The sequence below is a fragment of the Microtus oregoni genome, unplaced genomic scaffold, assembly GCF_018167655.1.
Source record: "Microtus oregoni isolate MIOR12 unplaced genomic scaffold, Mior012 000026F_ref0000081, whole genome shotgun sequence".
NCBI lineage: Eukaryota > Metazoa > Chordata > Mammalia > Rodentia > Cricetidae > Microtus > Microtus oregoni.
In genome coordinates, this window is record NW_024543085.1 from 4,872,940 (window position 1) to 4,890,217 (window position 17,278).

The following is a 17,278-nucleotide window of genomic DNA, read 5'->3' on the forward strand; positions in this document are numbered from 1 at the left end:
CACCAATGGACAGGTCAATCAGACAGAAACCTAACAGAGAAATTAGAGAATTAATGGAGGTAATGAAGCAAATGGACTTAACAGACATCTATAGATTATTCCACCCAAAGAGGAAAGAATATACCTTTTTCTCTGCAGCTCATGGAACCTTCTCGAAAATTGACCACATACTTGGTAACAAAGCGAACTTACACAGTTACAAAAAAATATTAGTAACCACCTGTGTCTTATCAGATCACCATGGATTAAAGTTAGAATTCAACAACAATGCTACCCCCAGAAAGCCTACAAACTCATGGAAACTGAACAGTCATCTACTGAACCATACCTGGATTAAGGAAGAAATAAAGAAAGAAATTAAAGTCTTCCTTGAATTCAATGAAAATAAAGAAACAACATACTCGAACTTATGGGACACTATGAAAGCAGTCCTGAGAGGAAAGTTCATCGCACTAAGTGCCCACCTAAAGAAAACAGAGAAAGCACATATTGGAGACTTAACAGCCCACTTGAAAGCTCTAGAAAAAAAAGAAGCAGACTCACCTAGGAGGAGTAGAAGACTGGAAATAATCAAATTGAGGGCTGAAATCAACAAAATAGAAACACAGAAAACAATCCAAAGAATCAATGAAACAAAAAGCTGGTTCCTGGAGAAAATCAACAAGATAGATAAACCCCTATCCAAACTAATCAAACGAAAGAGAGAGAACACGCAAATTAATAAGATCAGAAATGAAAAGGGGGACATAACCACAGACACAGAGGAAATTCAGAGAGTCATTAGATCTTACTACAAAAGCCTATATGCCACAAAACTGGAAAATGTAAAAGAAATGGACGCTTTTTTAGATAAATACCATTTACCAAAACTAAACCAGGACCAGGTGAACAATCTAAACAGACCTGTAAGTCGCGAAGAATTAGAAGCTGTTATCAAAAACCTCCCTACCAAAAAAAGCCCAGGACCAGATGGTTTCAATGCAGAATTCTACCAGAACTTCCAAGAAGACCTAATACCTATTCTCCTTAATGTATTCCACAATATAGAATCAGAAGGGTCATTACCAAATTCCTTTTATGAAGCCACAATTACTCTGATACCAAAACCACTCAAAGACTCAACCAGGAAAGAGAACTACAGGCCAATCTCACTCATGAATATCGACGCAAAAATCCTCAACAAAATATTGGCAAATCGAATCCAAGAACACATCCGAAAAATTATCCATTATGATCAAGTAGGCTTCATTCCTCAGATGCAGGGCTGGTTCAACATACGAAAATCTATCAATGTAATCCAGCATATAAATAAACTGAAAGAAAAAAACCATATGATCATTTCATTAGATGCTGAAAAAGCATTTGACAAAATTCAACATCCATTTATGTTAAAAGTCTTGGAGAGATTAGGGATACAAGGGTCATACCTAAATATAATAAAAGCTATATACAGCAAACCGACAGCTAACATCAAATTAAACGGAGAGAAACTCAAAGCCATCCCGCTTAACTCAGGAACACGGCAAGGCTGTCCACTCTCACCATACCTCTTCAATATAGTGCTTGAAGTTCTAGCAATAGCAATAAGACAACATAATGGGATCAAAGGGATTCGAATTGGAAAGGAAGAAGTTAAACTTTCGTTATTTGCAGATGATATGATAGTGTACATAAGCGACCCCCAAAACTCCACCAAAGAACTTATACAGCTGATAAACAGCTTTAGTAATGTGGCAGGATACAAGATCAACTCCAAAAAATCAGTTTCCCTCTTATACACAAAGGATAGGGAAGCAGAGAGGGAAATCAGAGAAGCTTCACCATTCACGATAGCCACAAACAGCATAAAATATCTGGGGGTAAATCTAACCAAGGAAGTGAAAGATCTATTTGACAAGAACTTTAAGGCATTGAAGAAAGAAATTGAAGAGGATACCAAAAAATGGATGGACCTCCCTTGCTCTTGGATTGGGAGGATCAACATAGTAAAAATGGCAATTCTACCAAAGGCAATTTATAGATTCAATGCAATCCCCATCAAGATCCCATCAAAATTCTTCACAGATCTGGAGAAGACAATAATCAACTTTATATGGAAAAACAAAAAACCCAGGATAGCCAAAACAATCCTATACAATAAAGGATCTTCTGGAGGCATTACCATCCCTGACCTCAAACTCTATTACAGAGCTACAGTAATGAAAACAGTGTGGTACTGGCATAAAAACAGAGAAGTCGACCAATGGAATCGTATAGAAGACCCGGATTTTATCACACAAACCTATGAACACCTCATTTTCGATAAAGGAGCTAAAAGTATAAAATGGAAGAAAGAAAGCATCTTCAACAAATGGTGCTGGCACAACTGGATGTCAACCTGTAGAAGAATGAAAATAGACCCATATCTATCACCGTGCACAAAACTCAAGTCCAAATGGATTAAAGACCTCAATATCAGTCCGAACACACTGAACCTGATAGAAGAGAAAGTGGGAAATACCCTACAACAGATGGGCACAGGAGATCGCTTCCTATGTATAACCCCAGAAGCACAGACATTAAGGGCAACATTGAATAAATGGGACCTACTTAAACTGAGAAGCTTCTGTAAAGCAAAGGACACTGTCACTAAGACACAAAGGCAACCTACTGACTGGGAGAAGATCTTCACCAACCCCGCAACAGACAAAGGTCTGATCTCCAAAATATATAGAGAACTCAAGAAACTAGACTTTAAAATGCTAATTAACCCAATTAAAAAATGGGGCACTGAACTGAACAGAGAATTCTCAACAGAAGAAGTTCAAATGGCCAAAAGATACTTAAGGTCGTGCTCAACTTCCTTAGCAATCAGGGAAATGCAAATCAAAACAACTTTGAGATATCATCTTACACCTGTCAGAATGGCTAAAGTCAAAAACACCAAGGATAACCTTTGCTGGAGAGGCTGTGGAAGAACGGGTACCCTCATCCATTGCTGGTGGGAATGCAATCTTGTGCAACCACTGTGGAAGTCAGTGTTTCGGTTTCTCAGGAAATTCGGGATCAACTTACCCCTGGACCCAGCAATACCACTCTTGGGAATATACCCAAGAGATGCTCTATCAAATGACAAAAGCATTTGTTCAACTATGTTCATAGCAGTATTATTTGTAATAGCCAGAACCTGGAAACAACCTAGATGCCCTTCAATGGAAGAATGGATGAAGAAAGTATGGAATATATACACGCTAGAGTACTACGCTGCGGTAAAAAACAATGACTTCTCGAATTTTGCATGCAAATGGATGGAAATAGAAAACACTATCCTGAGTGAGGTGTCCCAGACCCAAAAAGATGAATATGGGATGTACTCACTCATAATTGGTTTCTAGCCATAAATAAGGACCACGGAGTCTACAATAGGTGAACCTAAAGAAGCTAAGGAAGAAGGTGAACCGAAGGAAAAACATATAGTTGTCCTCTTCGCTAAGGGAAGTAGACCAAATTTCCGGGGAGAAAATGGGATCTTGGGGGGGGGGTGGGATGGGGGTAAGGGGAGATGGGGAGAGAAAAGGTAGAAGGGAAGGAGGGGGGACCTGGGAAACAGGAGAATTGGGATAAAGGAAAGGTGGATAGGGGAGCACGGAACCACAATTCTTAGTTAAGGGAGCCAGTTTAGGGTGGGCAAGAGACTTGACCCTAGAGGGGCTCCCTAGTGCCCAAGATGAGGTTCCCAGTTAGTTCCTTGGGCAGCTGAGGATTGGGAACCTGAAATGACCCTATCCTAGAGCAATACTGACGAATATCTTGCATATCATCATAGAATCTTCATCTGGTGATGGATAGAGATCGAGACAGTGACCCACACAGGAGCACTGGACTGAGCTCCCAAGGTCCCAAGGAGGAGCAGAAGGAGGGAGAACATGAACAAAGAATTCGGGACCACGAGGCGTGCATCCACCCACTGAGACAGAGGAGCTCATCTACGGGGAGCTCACCAAGGCCAGCTGGACTGTGACCGAAAAAGCATGGGATAAAACCGGACTCTCTGAACATGGCGAACAATGAGGGCTGATGAGACACCAAGGACAATGGCAGGGGGTTTTGATCCTACTTAATGTGCTGGCTTTGTGGGAGCCTGGCCAGTTTGGATGTTCACCTTCCTAGATATGGACGGAGAGGACCTAGGACTTAACACAGGGCAGGGAACCCGGACTGCTCTGTGGACTGGAGAGGGAGGGGGAGAGGAGTGGGGGGAGGGGGAGAAGGGTGGGAGGAGGGGGAGAAGGGTGGGAGGAGGGGAAGGGAAATGGGAGGCTGGGAGGAGGTGGAAATTTGTTTTTTGTTTATGTTTTTTTTTCTTCTTTTCGCAATAAAAAAAGAAAAAGAAATACAAAAAAAAAAAAAAACCCATTCAAGCGTTCCATAACTGGACCTCCCGAAAGAGTCAGAGCCATTTGTCCTGGTGAACCACGAAGCTACTGCACATTTTTTTTTTTTTTGCAGCTAATGCTAAATCAGGAAGACCTCTCTTAAAGGAGCCGTGGCGCCCTGCTCATAGCCCTGCTCATAGCCAGCTATCAGAACCCATCAGGAAAAAAAAAATGTTGGTTATCAAGAAGCCGTGTTTAACTCTATTCTTTTTGTCTAGACTTCCTTTTCAAGCTTTTTCAAGTTTTACGTGGGTGGTGTCAGTCCTATGTTGGACTAATCTGTCCTAGCACACTAATCTGTTGGTGGAGACTGTACTGCTTGTTTGTTCTTGGCTGCCCAGAACCAAAATAACTACACAGAAACTGTATTATACCAAACACTGCTCAGTCTATTTGCTTATGCATATTTCTAGCTCTGATATCTTAAATTAACCTATGTATTGCCATGTGGTTGTGGCCTACTGGTAAGATTCTGTCCCGCATCTGTCTCCTGTGTCCGTCTCCTGCAGTATCTCTATGGTGTCTCACTGGCTCTGCCTTCTTTCTTCCAGAATTCAGTTTAGTTTTCCCTGCCTAGCTCTCTTCTGCTATGTCATAGGCCAAAGCAGCTTTTTTTATTTTTTAATTAACCAATGGTGTACACAGGGGAATCTCAAATCACATTACAGTCCACAACAGCAGCAAAATGACAGTTATGAAGCAGCAACAAAATAACTTTATGGTTGGGGTCTGCACAACGTGAGGAACTGTATTAAAGGGTTGCAGCATTAGGAAAGTTAAAAACCACTGTCATAGAATCTTTCTGGAAGATCACCTCCATTTCTGATCATTGATTTGCCAGTGATTTGTGGATCTTTTCTACTTCCTTGAGGATGAATCAATTCTTTTATTCGTTCACTGAGAGAATATTTTCCCACATTTTTATAGAGAGCTTTGGCTCTGAAAGAAATATTTATTATAGCTGCAGTTTAACCTGAAGGAAAACCAGAAAAAAATGTAAACTAGAATAAGAAACCAAATTTTCAATTTACAGGGATATTAACAGATGGAATATGTTTAGGATATTTCCTAAAATGAAATAATCACATTGCTCTTCAACCCTTGACATTAATATGGTTTGTCAAAATATCAAATTAAATCTATTAAAATATTCTATATTCGTTCAGTTAAATGTTTTCCTTAAAGTTAAGTAAAAGGAAAAACTCTATTCAAAGTAATAAATATTGGAGTACTTCCTATTTGTGAGACACCACAGTGAGGCCTGGAAATGAGCAAAATCTCTGAAGCTATTGTCTTTTTGGATTTCATGGTTGTTACACGGACAGAAATCCAGTATCTGTGAAAGAACCACCGAGTTCTTACACTCATGTTTTACCTGCATTCAATCCCTGAGGTGCTCAACAGCATTGATTAAACTCAGGCATCGATGCAATCAGTATTTACTGTATGCTTATTTCAGGTCTAGAGCAGAGATACACCAGTGGGCAACACCCCTCCTGAAAAATGCCTTCCTTGAGTATTCTAGTGAGAAACAAGAACAAGTCACTATGTAAATTCTGTGTACCAAATATTATGGAGAAGAAAACGGCAGGAACAGCGTGAGAGATGTGGCTTGGTTATGTTATAGTCTCAAGTAAGGCTGTTAGGAGAGGTCTGAGCAAAGTAAGCTAAGAGGATCATATAAGAGAAAGCTACAAGCAAATGTTCATCAGGAGCGGTTGGGAGTGTGCCTGGCCTTTTCAAGATAAAGAACCCCAAGGCCAATATGACTGGAACTGACAAACTAGGGAATGAATAAACAGACCATTTAAATTCTCAGAGGTAGAGAGACTTTGGGTTTTACACGAATGGAATGCCATTCAGGATCTGTCAAGGAGAGGAACGACACTATCTAACTTACACCTGGGTAGACCATAACTGAAGTTCAACGTGGCCAGAGGCAGGAACACAGATAAGGAAGCTATCCAGTAAAGATGATTATGGTACAGGATGCGGTGGAAATAACGTTTGAGTTCTCACGTGGCCAGAGGCAGGAACACAGATAAGGAAGCTATCCAGTAAAGATGATTATGGTACAGGATGCGGTGGAAATAACGTTTGAGTTCTACATGACTTTTGTGGTGGAGCCATTAGGATTTGCTGGAGGATTAAAAATACAATGGGGATGAAAAAAATAAGGAGTTATTGGCTCCAGAAAAGTTAAAATTTTCTTATCATCTCTACACAAGCTAGGACTTGTGGAAGTCTAGGTTCCTGGTATTCATCTCACACTATTTAATAAGAACTCCCATTGTCGTGGCGGTGGAAATACACTTAAAACACCTCTCGTGATTCTTCCACAGCCTGCTTGACCTGCCTGCACTAACTAGCGCTCCGTTGTGTTAGTTACCCGGGAGAAGCTATGTTTGTAGTTTGCACTGTGCCAAGGGGGTGGGCTGTTGGAAGTGGCGATGAAAGCACATTGATCCTTACCTTGCTCCCAGGAAAACGCCCAGTAGCCCCCAACGGTCTGGATTAACCAAGGAAAGCTTTTGGGAGGAGACGGATTTTGATGAAGTGTTTTTCAAAGCTTTAATAAGAAAGAGGAATGGAAACGACGGTGAGTTAGCTCTGAAAGTTAAAACAACGTACTCACTCAAGACTTTGGACTTGATAGCGTCACTCTAGGGACTCCGAGAAATTGCAGTGATTACTCAAAAGCCACGCCTCTAGCAGAGAGGGACAGGGCACTTTTCTGTGGGCACCAAAATTCGGGCTTCCGGAAGGACATGATTCGGTGAGGGACCAAACCGGATGAGGGTCGCGCGTCTTTTTCCGCCGCCTCAGGTGACTTCCCAAAGGGGCAGAGCCGGGGGACCGTTCTGCGCAGGCGCGGCAGGTCGAGCGGGCGCGGCGCGATGCCGGGCAGGCACGTTTCGCGTGTCCGAGCCTTGTATAAGCGAATCTTGCAGCTCCACCGGGCTCTGCCCCCGGACCTCAAAGCCTTGGGCGATCAGTACGTGAAGGACGAGTTTAGGAGACATAAGACTGTTGGTTCTGGCGAGGCCCAGCGCTTCTTGCAGGAATGGGAGGCAAGTGATGCCCCCTCCCCGCCCCCTTAACCCAGACTCCTGGGCTTCCTCTGTGGTATTCAGTTCAAAGACCAGCTTCCTAACAGCTCCCGGTGTCCGTGCACGGCCAGACAGGGTGTTTGAATTAAACAGCCTTAAAACTGGTCAAGCAGCGCTTCCCCCAAGTCCGTCGCGAACCCGCAGCGTCTCCCACAGGCTCTCTGCGTGGGCACGTGCAGTTCCCCCGGTGTTCAGATCAACTCTGAGAGTCTGAGGTTACCAGGTGTTGATGAAGGTGGGGTGTCTCAGAATTTACCACAGCACCCACTGTCAACCACCCCAAGGTCGCCGGCTGCTGTCCTTTTGGTTTGTCCGTGACAGCCCGTGCAATGAACTTCATGCCTTTACTTAGCTTTCAGACTAAAGAGGCTTGTTTCTACCGTTTGTTAATTTGTAATTTTAGGGCCTTAGTAAGTTTTCTACTTGACAGGTCAATTAGATAAACATAGAAAGACTTAAAGATTACACGTGGGGAAGGGGAAAATGCTGGCGGAAGTTAACATTTTTAAAGAGAGAAATTTAGAACTTTCTTAAAAGTCTTGGCTTATTAGATGTAATTTGGTTTTCTGGACCTGGGGAGGTTTAATCTTTTTAAATGCAAAGCACTTTCTTTAAATATGTATTTAGTCTTCGAATCAGAAAACCTAGTTTTAAATTCAGGCCTCAACATTTACTAAATGTTACACGAATTAATTTTTCCATTCTTCCAGTCTTATGTGTAAAATAACAGCGTTACAGTAAGCATCTCAGCTAGTTTATTTATTATTTCATTATTCACAGGTTTCTCTGTGTAGCCCTGGTTGGCCTGAAACTTGCTTTGTAGAGCAGGCTGGCTTGGAACTCAGAGATTGCCCTGCCTCTGCCTCCTGAGTGGTGGGATTAAAGACATTCACCACTATGCTGTGCTATTATATTGAAGCTATAATATATTAAGGTGTTTGTATCTTTGAGTTACTTTGAGGCCAGACAAGAAGACTATCTGTGTTGAGAAGAAATGAGTCTCCGTGGAGAAGTCCAAAAGTTTAAGAACTTGGAATGTTTAAGGAAAATGTAGGAAACAGTAGTACTTAAGTTGACAAAAAGCTGAAGGAAAGTGTACAAGGTAACTGGGAAAATGTGTTCATCATCATAGGAGGCTTGATGACAGCAATTTCATTGTTTTATTTAAATAAAATATTCAAAAACATTTTAAAGTAGTTTAGACTTACAGAAGAGACACAAAGACAATGTAGAGTTCACAAAACCCACCACCCTGCTTCGCCTTGTGACAACATACATATAACCAAGACATTAATCAAAATATAGAAATTAACATTGCTGGGGAACTCTTAACTGCAGGGCTTACTCACAGTGTACCACGGCTTTCAAAAATACCCCTACTCTGTTTCAGGGTTCCATTCTGCATTTAGGCATTTCCCCCTCTTTAATCTGCTGTAGCTTGTTGCCAACTGTTCCGTGTTTCTTCATTTTACACGTTTTTGAAAAGTACTTTGCTGTTACTTAGAGGAATGTATCGATTTGGGTCTCTTTGTTCCTTACTCATGATTAGATTAATGTTGTGCAGTTTTGGAAGATTATAATGAGGTGCACTATCCTCAGCACATTATGCAAAGAGTATATATCGTGGTACTGCGATGATCCTTTGATTGAAGTGATGCTGTGGTTTAGGGAAAGCTTATCGATCTGAGAAGTTCATAGAGTGCTGACAGTTTGATCCCCGGTGTGGCATGTTGAGAGTGAGTAGAAGCTTTAAGAGGTGCAAGCCAGGGTGAGTCCATAAGCTCACTGGGCATCACTAATGGGAGAGACTGATGTAGGTTTAGAAATACTGGAAATTCCTGTTGGAGCCAGTATTTATATTAAAAAACAAAACAAAACAAAAAACAAAGAAAAACAGCAGCCTGTGCTAAGTGTGGTGACTGAGTGCTTGTAATCCTGTCTACCCCAGGGTGAAGGGCAAAAGAGTTGAAAGATTAAGGCTAGCCCATGTAGTTTAGCAAGACTTCATTTCAAAATAAGACCAGAAGAGGCTGGGGTGTAGTTCAGTGGTAGAGTACTTACCTAGTATGTGACCGGGAGGGACAGAAACTCTGTCAACAAGTGTAGTAATAAGAGTGGCAGGGCTGCGTCCCCAGCATCCCGGCTGCCTGGCTCGGCTAGCTTATGCCCCGAAATAACAACACACAAACTGTATTCTTTTAGACACTGCTTGGCCCTTTAGCTCTAGCCCTTACTGGCTAATTCTGATATCCCGATCAACCCATCTCTAATAATCTGTGAGCACCGGTCTTACCGGGAAGATTCTAGGTCCATCCTGGGTCGGAGCTGAATCGTGTCTGCCCGGGAGAGCGGAGCATGGCATCTCTCTCAGGCGTCTGCTCCCGAGAGGAGAGCTGTGGAGTCTGAACTCACTTCCTCTTCCTCCCAGCGTTCTGTTCTGTTTACTCCTCCCACCTATCTTCTAACCAATGAGGGCCAAGCAGTTTCTTTTTATTTAACCAATGACTTTCCTCCATCAAACAAGCCAAGTCCTGAGTTGATTCTCTAGTTACACACACACACACACACACACCCCACAACCTCATGTGTGAATCTTTCTTACTTCCTGTCTAGCCACGTGCTGTATGATATGATCATTCCCTCTTACATACACCAGCACCACAACAGTCAAAAGACTTCCACCAGTGCCAGGTAGTTGCTAGTGCCATGGTCTTGGAATTCCAAACTGTGAGTTAAAATTACTAAATATTTGGATGAAGAATCTGAGGCTACACAAGTGTCCTGTTTCTTCTTAAACTTTGCCCAATTCAGCATTCATGGCTATATGCTGTGGTTGTGTTCCATTGCTAATTATCTGTTCCCAATATTCCTTCTGAATGCATTAGTTGAAATGCTTTTGTAGGGTCAAAATGGCTCATCTTCTCCCCTGGTATACTAGTTTTACATATTTTTTGGAATGAAGAAAAAAGTGTTCTATGGGGTGTGTGCCTGTGTGTTTGTGTCTGTGTATGTGTGTGTATGTGTGCCTGTGTGTGTGTGGGGGGGGGAAGAGTCCTGTAGTTGATGAATCAGCAAAAATTTAAACCCAGTATTTTACAATCAAGAGTGCATGTAACCTTTGTAACTCATCTGAAGTGTTATTTTTGTGTGACTTTTAAATGGATCATAAGGTAAAAAGAAATGGCTAAGTTGCATGCCATGTATATTTAAACTTTGTTTAACTTAGTATAATTAGAATTGATTGGATTTTGCTATTTTTAGTAATTTCCTGCCTCACCTAATTTGAAGACCTGTTAGAAGAACTTTCTGTCCCACAAGCTGCTGCCAAGTAACCACACAGTCTTAATATTAATTATAAATGCTTGACCAATAGCTCAGGCCTATTACTAGCTAACTCTTACAACTTTAATTAACCTATTTATGTTTATCTATGCTTTGCTACGTGACTTATTATCTTTTCTCAGTGCAGCATGTCCCTCTTACTTCTCTCTGCATTTGCTTATAACTCCTCTGCCTCTGCCCTTCTTTCCAGCATTCTGTTTGGCTCTCCCCTAACTTTATCCTGCCCGGCTGTTGACCAGTATCTTCTTAATTTAACCAATCACCATGAATATATTCACACAGTGTAAAGGACTATCCTACAAAGATTTTAGGTGGTTGCTTTTGAATATCAGTCTTGTAGTTTGTTTTTAGCTTGCTGGAGAAAAGGAATGAATTACTGTGGGTTGCTTGGGTATGTCTCTGCTTATTCTGCACGTTACTCATGGCAGCATCTTTATGTGTGGTGGTTTATTGAATGATGATGATTTATAGGATAGTGATGTCATGTAAGTTATATTTTTTAAGGCATGTGTGGTGGTATCACACGCCTTTATTCCCAGCACTCAGGGAGACCGTGGCAGGTGGATCTCTGTGAGTTCGAGGCCAGCCTGGTCTACAGAGTGAGTTTCAGGATAGCCATAGATACACAGAGAAACCCTGTCTTGAAAAATCAACCCCCCCCAAAAAAAAAATTAAAAAAAATTTTTTTAGACCTCTGTTGTCTCAATAGAAAATATCATGTATTTTGCCCTTGAAATTAATGGCAAACCAGGAGTGCTGGTTCTTCTTATACAATTGTATTATGAAATATGTTAATTGTTTAATCAAATGGTGTAATCTAGTCTATACTCTACACAGGCAGTCTCATGTTTTGTTTTTTCTTTCATCTCTGTTAACTTTGAGGACTTTTTTTAAAGCAAAGAATTGATAATAAAATATATTTTAGAATCCAATCAAATTTAACATAAAATTTCATAACTCTTGAGTTTAAAAATATTTAAAAGGCAAATGGAAATAGTTAAATTTAATATATGGTTGATGGGAATCACAAAAAGGAAAAAAATAAGTGGTTGATGGCATTAATATTTTAAAAAGCTTATTTATTTTGGTAGAAAAACACTAATAGTTTAAATGTAAGAGATGGGCTGGGTGGTAGCTGTACATACCTTTAATCCCAGCCCTCAGGATTTCTGTGACTTTGTATAAAGCAGTGGTAGCTCACACCGTAAGGAATGCAAAGGCTGGGCTAAGCTAATCTCTGAGCTCCAGGTCAGCCTGGCCTACAGAGCTTTTCCAGGACAGTCAGGGCTACACAGTGAAACCCTGACTTGCAAAACAAAACAAAACAAGGATGGGCAAAAGGGAGTCTAACAGACCTTTTTTTGATTTACATATGAATAATGTAAATTGTTATATTGCTTAGATATAGTACTAGTGAGGCATTGAAAGCAGTGTAGCTTCCCAATAGTAGAAAATAATTCTTATGTAGCAGTATGATGGGTGGGTTAGAAGGCAGCTATTGGAAAGGGTTTTAGAATGAATGTCAACTGCCCATGGTGTAATTAGATGTGAGCAATTGTTATCTGGCTGATAAAATGAAGGGTGCTTTTAGTGTTTTCTCTGAACTTGAGATTTTCCAGATTATCTCCATATATGGCGTTTCTTTAGTAAACATGTTACTTTAAAGCAACCTTTAAGAAAATGTTACATTAAAATGCAATCAAATAATACACTCAATAATTTTGTAACCAGTTCTCTGTTTCACTAATGCCTTGAGTCAGGCACATTCAAAGAGTTAAATACCAGTACTTTATAAATACACTCAATAATTTTGTAACCAGTTCTCTGTTTCACTAATGCCTTGAGTCAGGCACATTCAAAGAATTAAATACTAGTACTTTATAAAGATTTATTGCCTTCGTCTTCTTGATTTTGTATGCTAATCTTGGAGTTTTCATATTTTTGTAAAATATTGATGTCACCTGCACAGTTCTATATTTTCCTGCTGAATTTTTGAAATGAAATGGAATGCTAGGTACATGTAGCTTCAAATTAAAGTGTTTTACTCTTTATCTAATCAGAATAAGTATTTAGAATGTATTGATAGTATTTAAATATTCTATGATCTTTCAGTAACTTAATTTGGTAAAAAACTAAGTTGCTACTTAATAATTGTACTGTGTTGTATTTACCTTTTTACTTTTAAAACATTTTGTAGGCTAAGAATGAGGCCAAATGGGAGGTTAGTTAATATTTATTTTGTCTTGTAAAGACGTGTTAACGTGCCCCCTTTGTGGCTCGGAAGCTGGTATAGTAGGCTTAAGGAAGAGACTTGAGGTGGGCATATGCCACCCCTGAGATCTGGTTATCAGGCCCAGTGATGATCTTGTGTTCTGGATTGGACTTTACCAAGATACTCAGAGACTTCAGATTGTTGGTTTCAGACTCCTGCCATTTAAACTTATACAACAATGAAATATAAACCTTATTGCCAATTGGCTCTTTCTGCTGGGGACTAGTGAAGAGCATGTCTTTTTCTAGAACTCAGAATATTTCCCTTCACTTCCAGGGGACCATTTCTCAGTTGAATCTCAGAACAAAAAATTATTCTAGATTTTCTAAAGACTAATAAGGAGTCTACAGTGAACATTACAAAATATCCCGTTGGGATTTGAGATGGTACATGTTACCTGTAATCAAATACATTATGTTTGCTGAAAAAAAAAATTGACTATTTACATTAAGTGCAATAAATGAAGACTTCATGTTCAATTATGTCAGAATTGACTGCCAAATCCAAAAGCATTTTTTTTTTTTTGATTTCTTTGCCTGTTTTTGTTCCTAGTGAACATGACCTTAAAGTAAGGAGAAGTGGAGTGGGCAGAGGAATGTTTTCGGCAGGCCTCACTGCATCTGCAGCAGAAAAGGCTCCTGCCGCTTCATTGCTCGCTTTTTCCTAGACAGTGGTGGACTCATAACAATGTTTTCTCTCTGTCCTGTTTAATGTTACCCACTTTGGCTTGACATTATTGTTATATCTGTTAATAGATTAAACTGATTAACTCACCTTCTGGGCCTCAGAGACGTCAGCTTATTCTCCTTGTGTGCAGATTTAATTAGCTTATTTCCCAAGGGGGGATCGTATTTGCCTTGTTTACAAGTTTTTGCTCTTCTTTGATCCTGAATCACTGTGATAGAGTCATGTCTAAAGGGAAAGGTATGCTTTGCTTTTCTGTGTTCTAAAACACTGAAGTGTTTATGCTTTATTTGGATTGATTTTTAAAGTGCTAGATGTTTCAGGACTTTGCTGCAGTGACACTTCAGTTTGTTACCCGTGAGCAGGTCTATAGTTTGCTTAAAAACTCTCCCCATAATAAAAAAAATGCATATACTTTGTTACTGCCTTTGTATACAGAACTCATTTGGTGGTAGACGCATAGCTGGCATATAACTCCACAAACAGCTACCGTGGTCACATGAGTGACAAGAACACTTCTCTAGCTCAGTTTGAGCTGTGAGCTCTCTAAGAGCCATCTTGTTTAGTGACCCTGGTCCAGCACAGCCTAGAGAGTTTGTTGTGTCTCTTACTCATTTGACAAGCTGCAGATACACAGATGCAGTTCCCTCCTTTAGGTAAGGATACAAACACTGCAGCGGGAACTTCGGAACATGGAGGCAGTGACAGTGGTCAGTGCTATTTTGAAGGGGCCTTGTGCTAGTCTCCCAGTACCTCTGGGAGACTGAGAGAAAGCTACCCAGTGCCAGAACTTCTTACTCTGAAATGTTTGGGAAGATGTGCATCTTTGAGTGTAGTTCAGGGTGCTCATAACATATGGTACATTTTATTCAAATTGCTGGTTTCTAGAGCACTTCTTTAATTATATAGTTAAGGTGAGCAGAAACATGTTATCAAAGGGTTTACTCTGTAGACTTCCGTGGAAACAGGTAATTCAGTTTTATTTCTTTATAACTACTTCCTTAGACCTTTCTTCTTGTCTTCTCTTCATTATTGTTAGAGTTGTCAGGCTACTGTAGCCATTCTTTTTGCAGAACCCCCCTCTTCATCATCATCCATGCTTGCAGCAGCTGTGTCCTTGTGACAACCTCACCTCTTCATTATTGTAAGCTTGCTTTTGCCTGTCATTCATATTGCTAGCTTTCTGGCCTATGTCGGAAATGCCAGGGACTGGGAACTTGTTCTTAGGATAGAACCCTGAAAAGAACAGGACGAAGCCAAGAGTGATGATTTGGGGTCCTCATAATTCTTCTCCTTGTCTCACTTGAGTTGGTTGGTCCAAAATACATCATTTCTAGATCATCAAATTTGGATCGTTTATCTAGGCATAGCTGTTGTGGTGGTTTGAATATCAATGTGTTTGAATGCTTGGGCCCATGAGAAGTGGCCCTATGGGGGGGGGCTATGGCCGTCTTGGACTAGGTGTTACCTTGTTGGAGGACCATATGTGTTCAAGCCATGTGCAGTGTTGCAATTCACTCCCTGCTGCCTGCAAAAAAGCTCTTAGATGTAGACCCTTTAGCTCCTTCTCCAGCATGTCTGCAGGCTGCCATGTTTCTCACCACCATGATAATGAACTAAATATCTAAAATTGGAAGCCAGTGCCAATGAAATATTTTCCTATATAAGAGTTGCCATGGTTATGATATCTTTAAACAGCATTAGAAACCCCCAGCTATGATAGAAGTTGTTACCAGGGACTAGAGTTTTGCTGTAATAGACCTGACCATGTTTTGGGGAAACATGTTAGTAAAACAATGGAATGCTTTAAGCACTGCTTAGTGGGCCATAGTAGTAGGAGCATGGAAGACAGTGGTGTGCTGAGAGTGATTTGAACTGTTGGAGCCTGGCTGAAGAAGTTTCAGAGGGGAAGAATTTAATATGTAATATTTTGGTGAAGAATGTGGCTGCTTTTTGCCCTTGTTCTAACAGTCTGCCTGAGGCTAAAGTGAAGAGTTTTTTGATTAATTGTATTGGCAGAGGAAATCTCAAATAGCCTAGTATAAACTTTGTCATGTGATCATTTGTAGTCACTCTTAAGAAGATCTATGAAAAGGCACACGCTGAGCAAGGAAAAGTACAAAATATACAACTTGAGGAAGAAAAGGGCACCAGGATGTGGAGTGGAGCTAAGTCCTGTGTTCAAGGAGATAAGCAGGTTAAGAAATAGAATAAAGGGAGTGATCATCGCAAGGCAAGACCCCCATCCATTTAAGCTTATGAAAATAAATTAATGAACAACTGAGGTCCAGGTGTAATGATTCACACATTTAATCCCTACACCCAGGAGACAAAGACATGCAGCAGGTCTATGAGTTCAGGGTGAGCCTGTTCTACAGAGTAAGGTCCAAGCCGGTCAAGCTTAGGCAGTGAAGGAAACCATGGAAAACAGAAATTTTGTGAGGATGTAATTGAGCAAGGGGACCATGTTTCAACCCCAGCAAGCAGCAGAACTTTTGGCCAAGTGGTTCTGGTTTTAGAGTCAAGCATAGAAGAAAGGGATTATGGAATCTCCCTCTGTGACTAAGAAAAGCCGCTGAGCCCAGATATGTGTCAGGGATGTCCCTGTATGGAAGTGTAGAGAGTCCATTGTGTGAAGCTGTAAAGTTGAAGCCTGAATTGCCATGGAGATGATGACGTATTGGAGATGCCAGGCTCATGGGATACCTGCCGCGGAAAGCTGCTAATAGAGTAAAACCAACCCAAGAGAAAGAAGTGTGTTGCAAGTCAACAATGTTTAAAGGAGTCGGAGATCTGGAGAACGTTTTGACATTAGACATGGAGATACAGAGCTTGGAGGTTTCCCATCTGGTTTGAGATCTTGCTTTGATCCAGTATTTCCTTACTATCCTCCCTCTCCTCCATTTTGGAATGGTAATGTATATCCTATGCCATCATATGTTGGAAGTATCTGATTTGATTTTATAGGGGATTGCCGTTGAGATATTGTGTGAATCTCAAAAGAGACTATGAACTTTTAAACATTGTTGAGACTGTGATAGACTATGGGAGCTTTTGGAATTGGACTAAATGCATTTTCCGTTATGGGATGGTTACAAAAACAATGGGGGTCAGAGAATGTAGTGGAGTATATTTCTGAAAAGTTGATTATATATTTTTATGGAAAATAGAACTGCTTTAGATATGCTGGCATACTTATTATTTAAGCAAGTTCTTTTGTAAGTCATTTTTAAAGTGAATAATCAACCCATACTTTGTTTATTTGTGTAGATCCATTTGCATATATCAATTGTGTTTTAACGAGGGCGCGTCTTCAAATGCTGATGGGTGTGACTAGAAAGAAGGGAACTTAATTTCTGTTTGATGACAAGAACAAGTGAAGATTTGACATTTGGTAATTGAGACACACCACATTATTTTAACTCCATTCCCTTATACCTGAATGCTATGAAAAT

The 17,278-nt window shown here is 40.5% G+C and overlaps 1 protein-coding gene across 1 annotated transcript in view; it reads left to right on the forward strand.

Annotated features, from left to right (window-relative positions):
- The first annotated feature begins 7,219 nt into the window (after positions 1 to 7,219).
- Sdhaf3 (succinate dehydrogenase complex assembly factor 3) overlaps positions 7,220 to 17,278 on the forward strand; it is a 48,328-nt gene continuing 38,269 nt past the window's right edge. Inside the window, exon 1 of the mRNA XM_041675683.1 lies at positions 7,220 to 7,486. Coding sequence (XP_041531617.1) covers positions 7,313 to 7,486 — 174 coding nt within the window. The 5' untranslated portion in view covers positions 7,220 to 7,312. The remainder of the gene's footprint in view (positions 7,487 to 17,278) is intronic.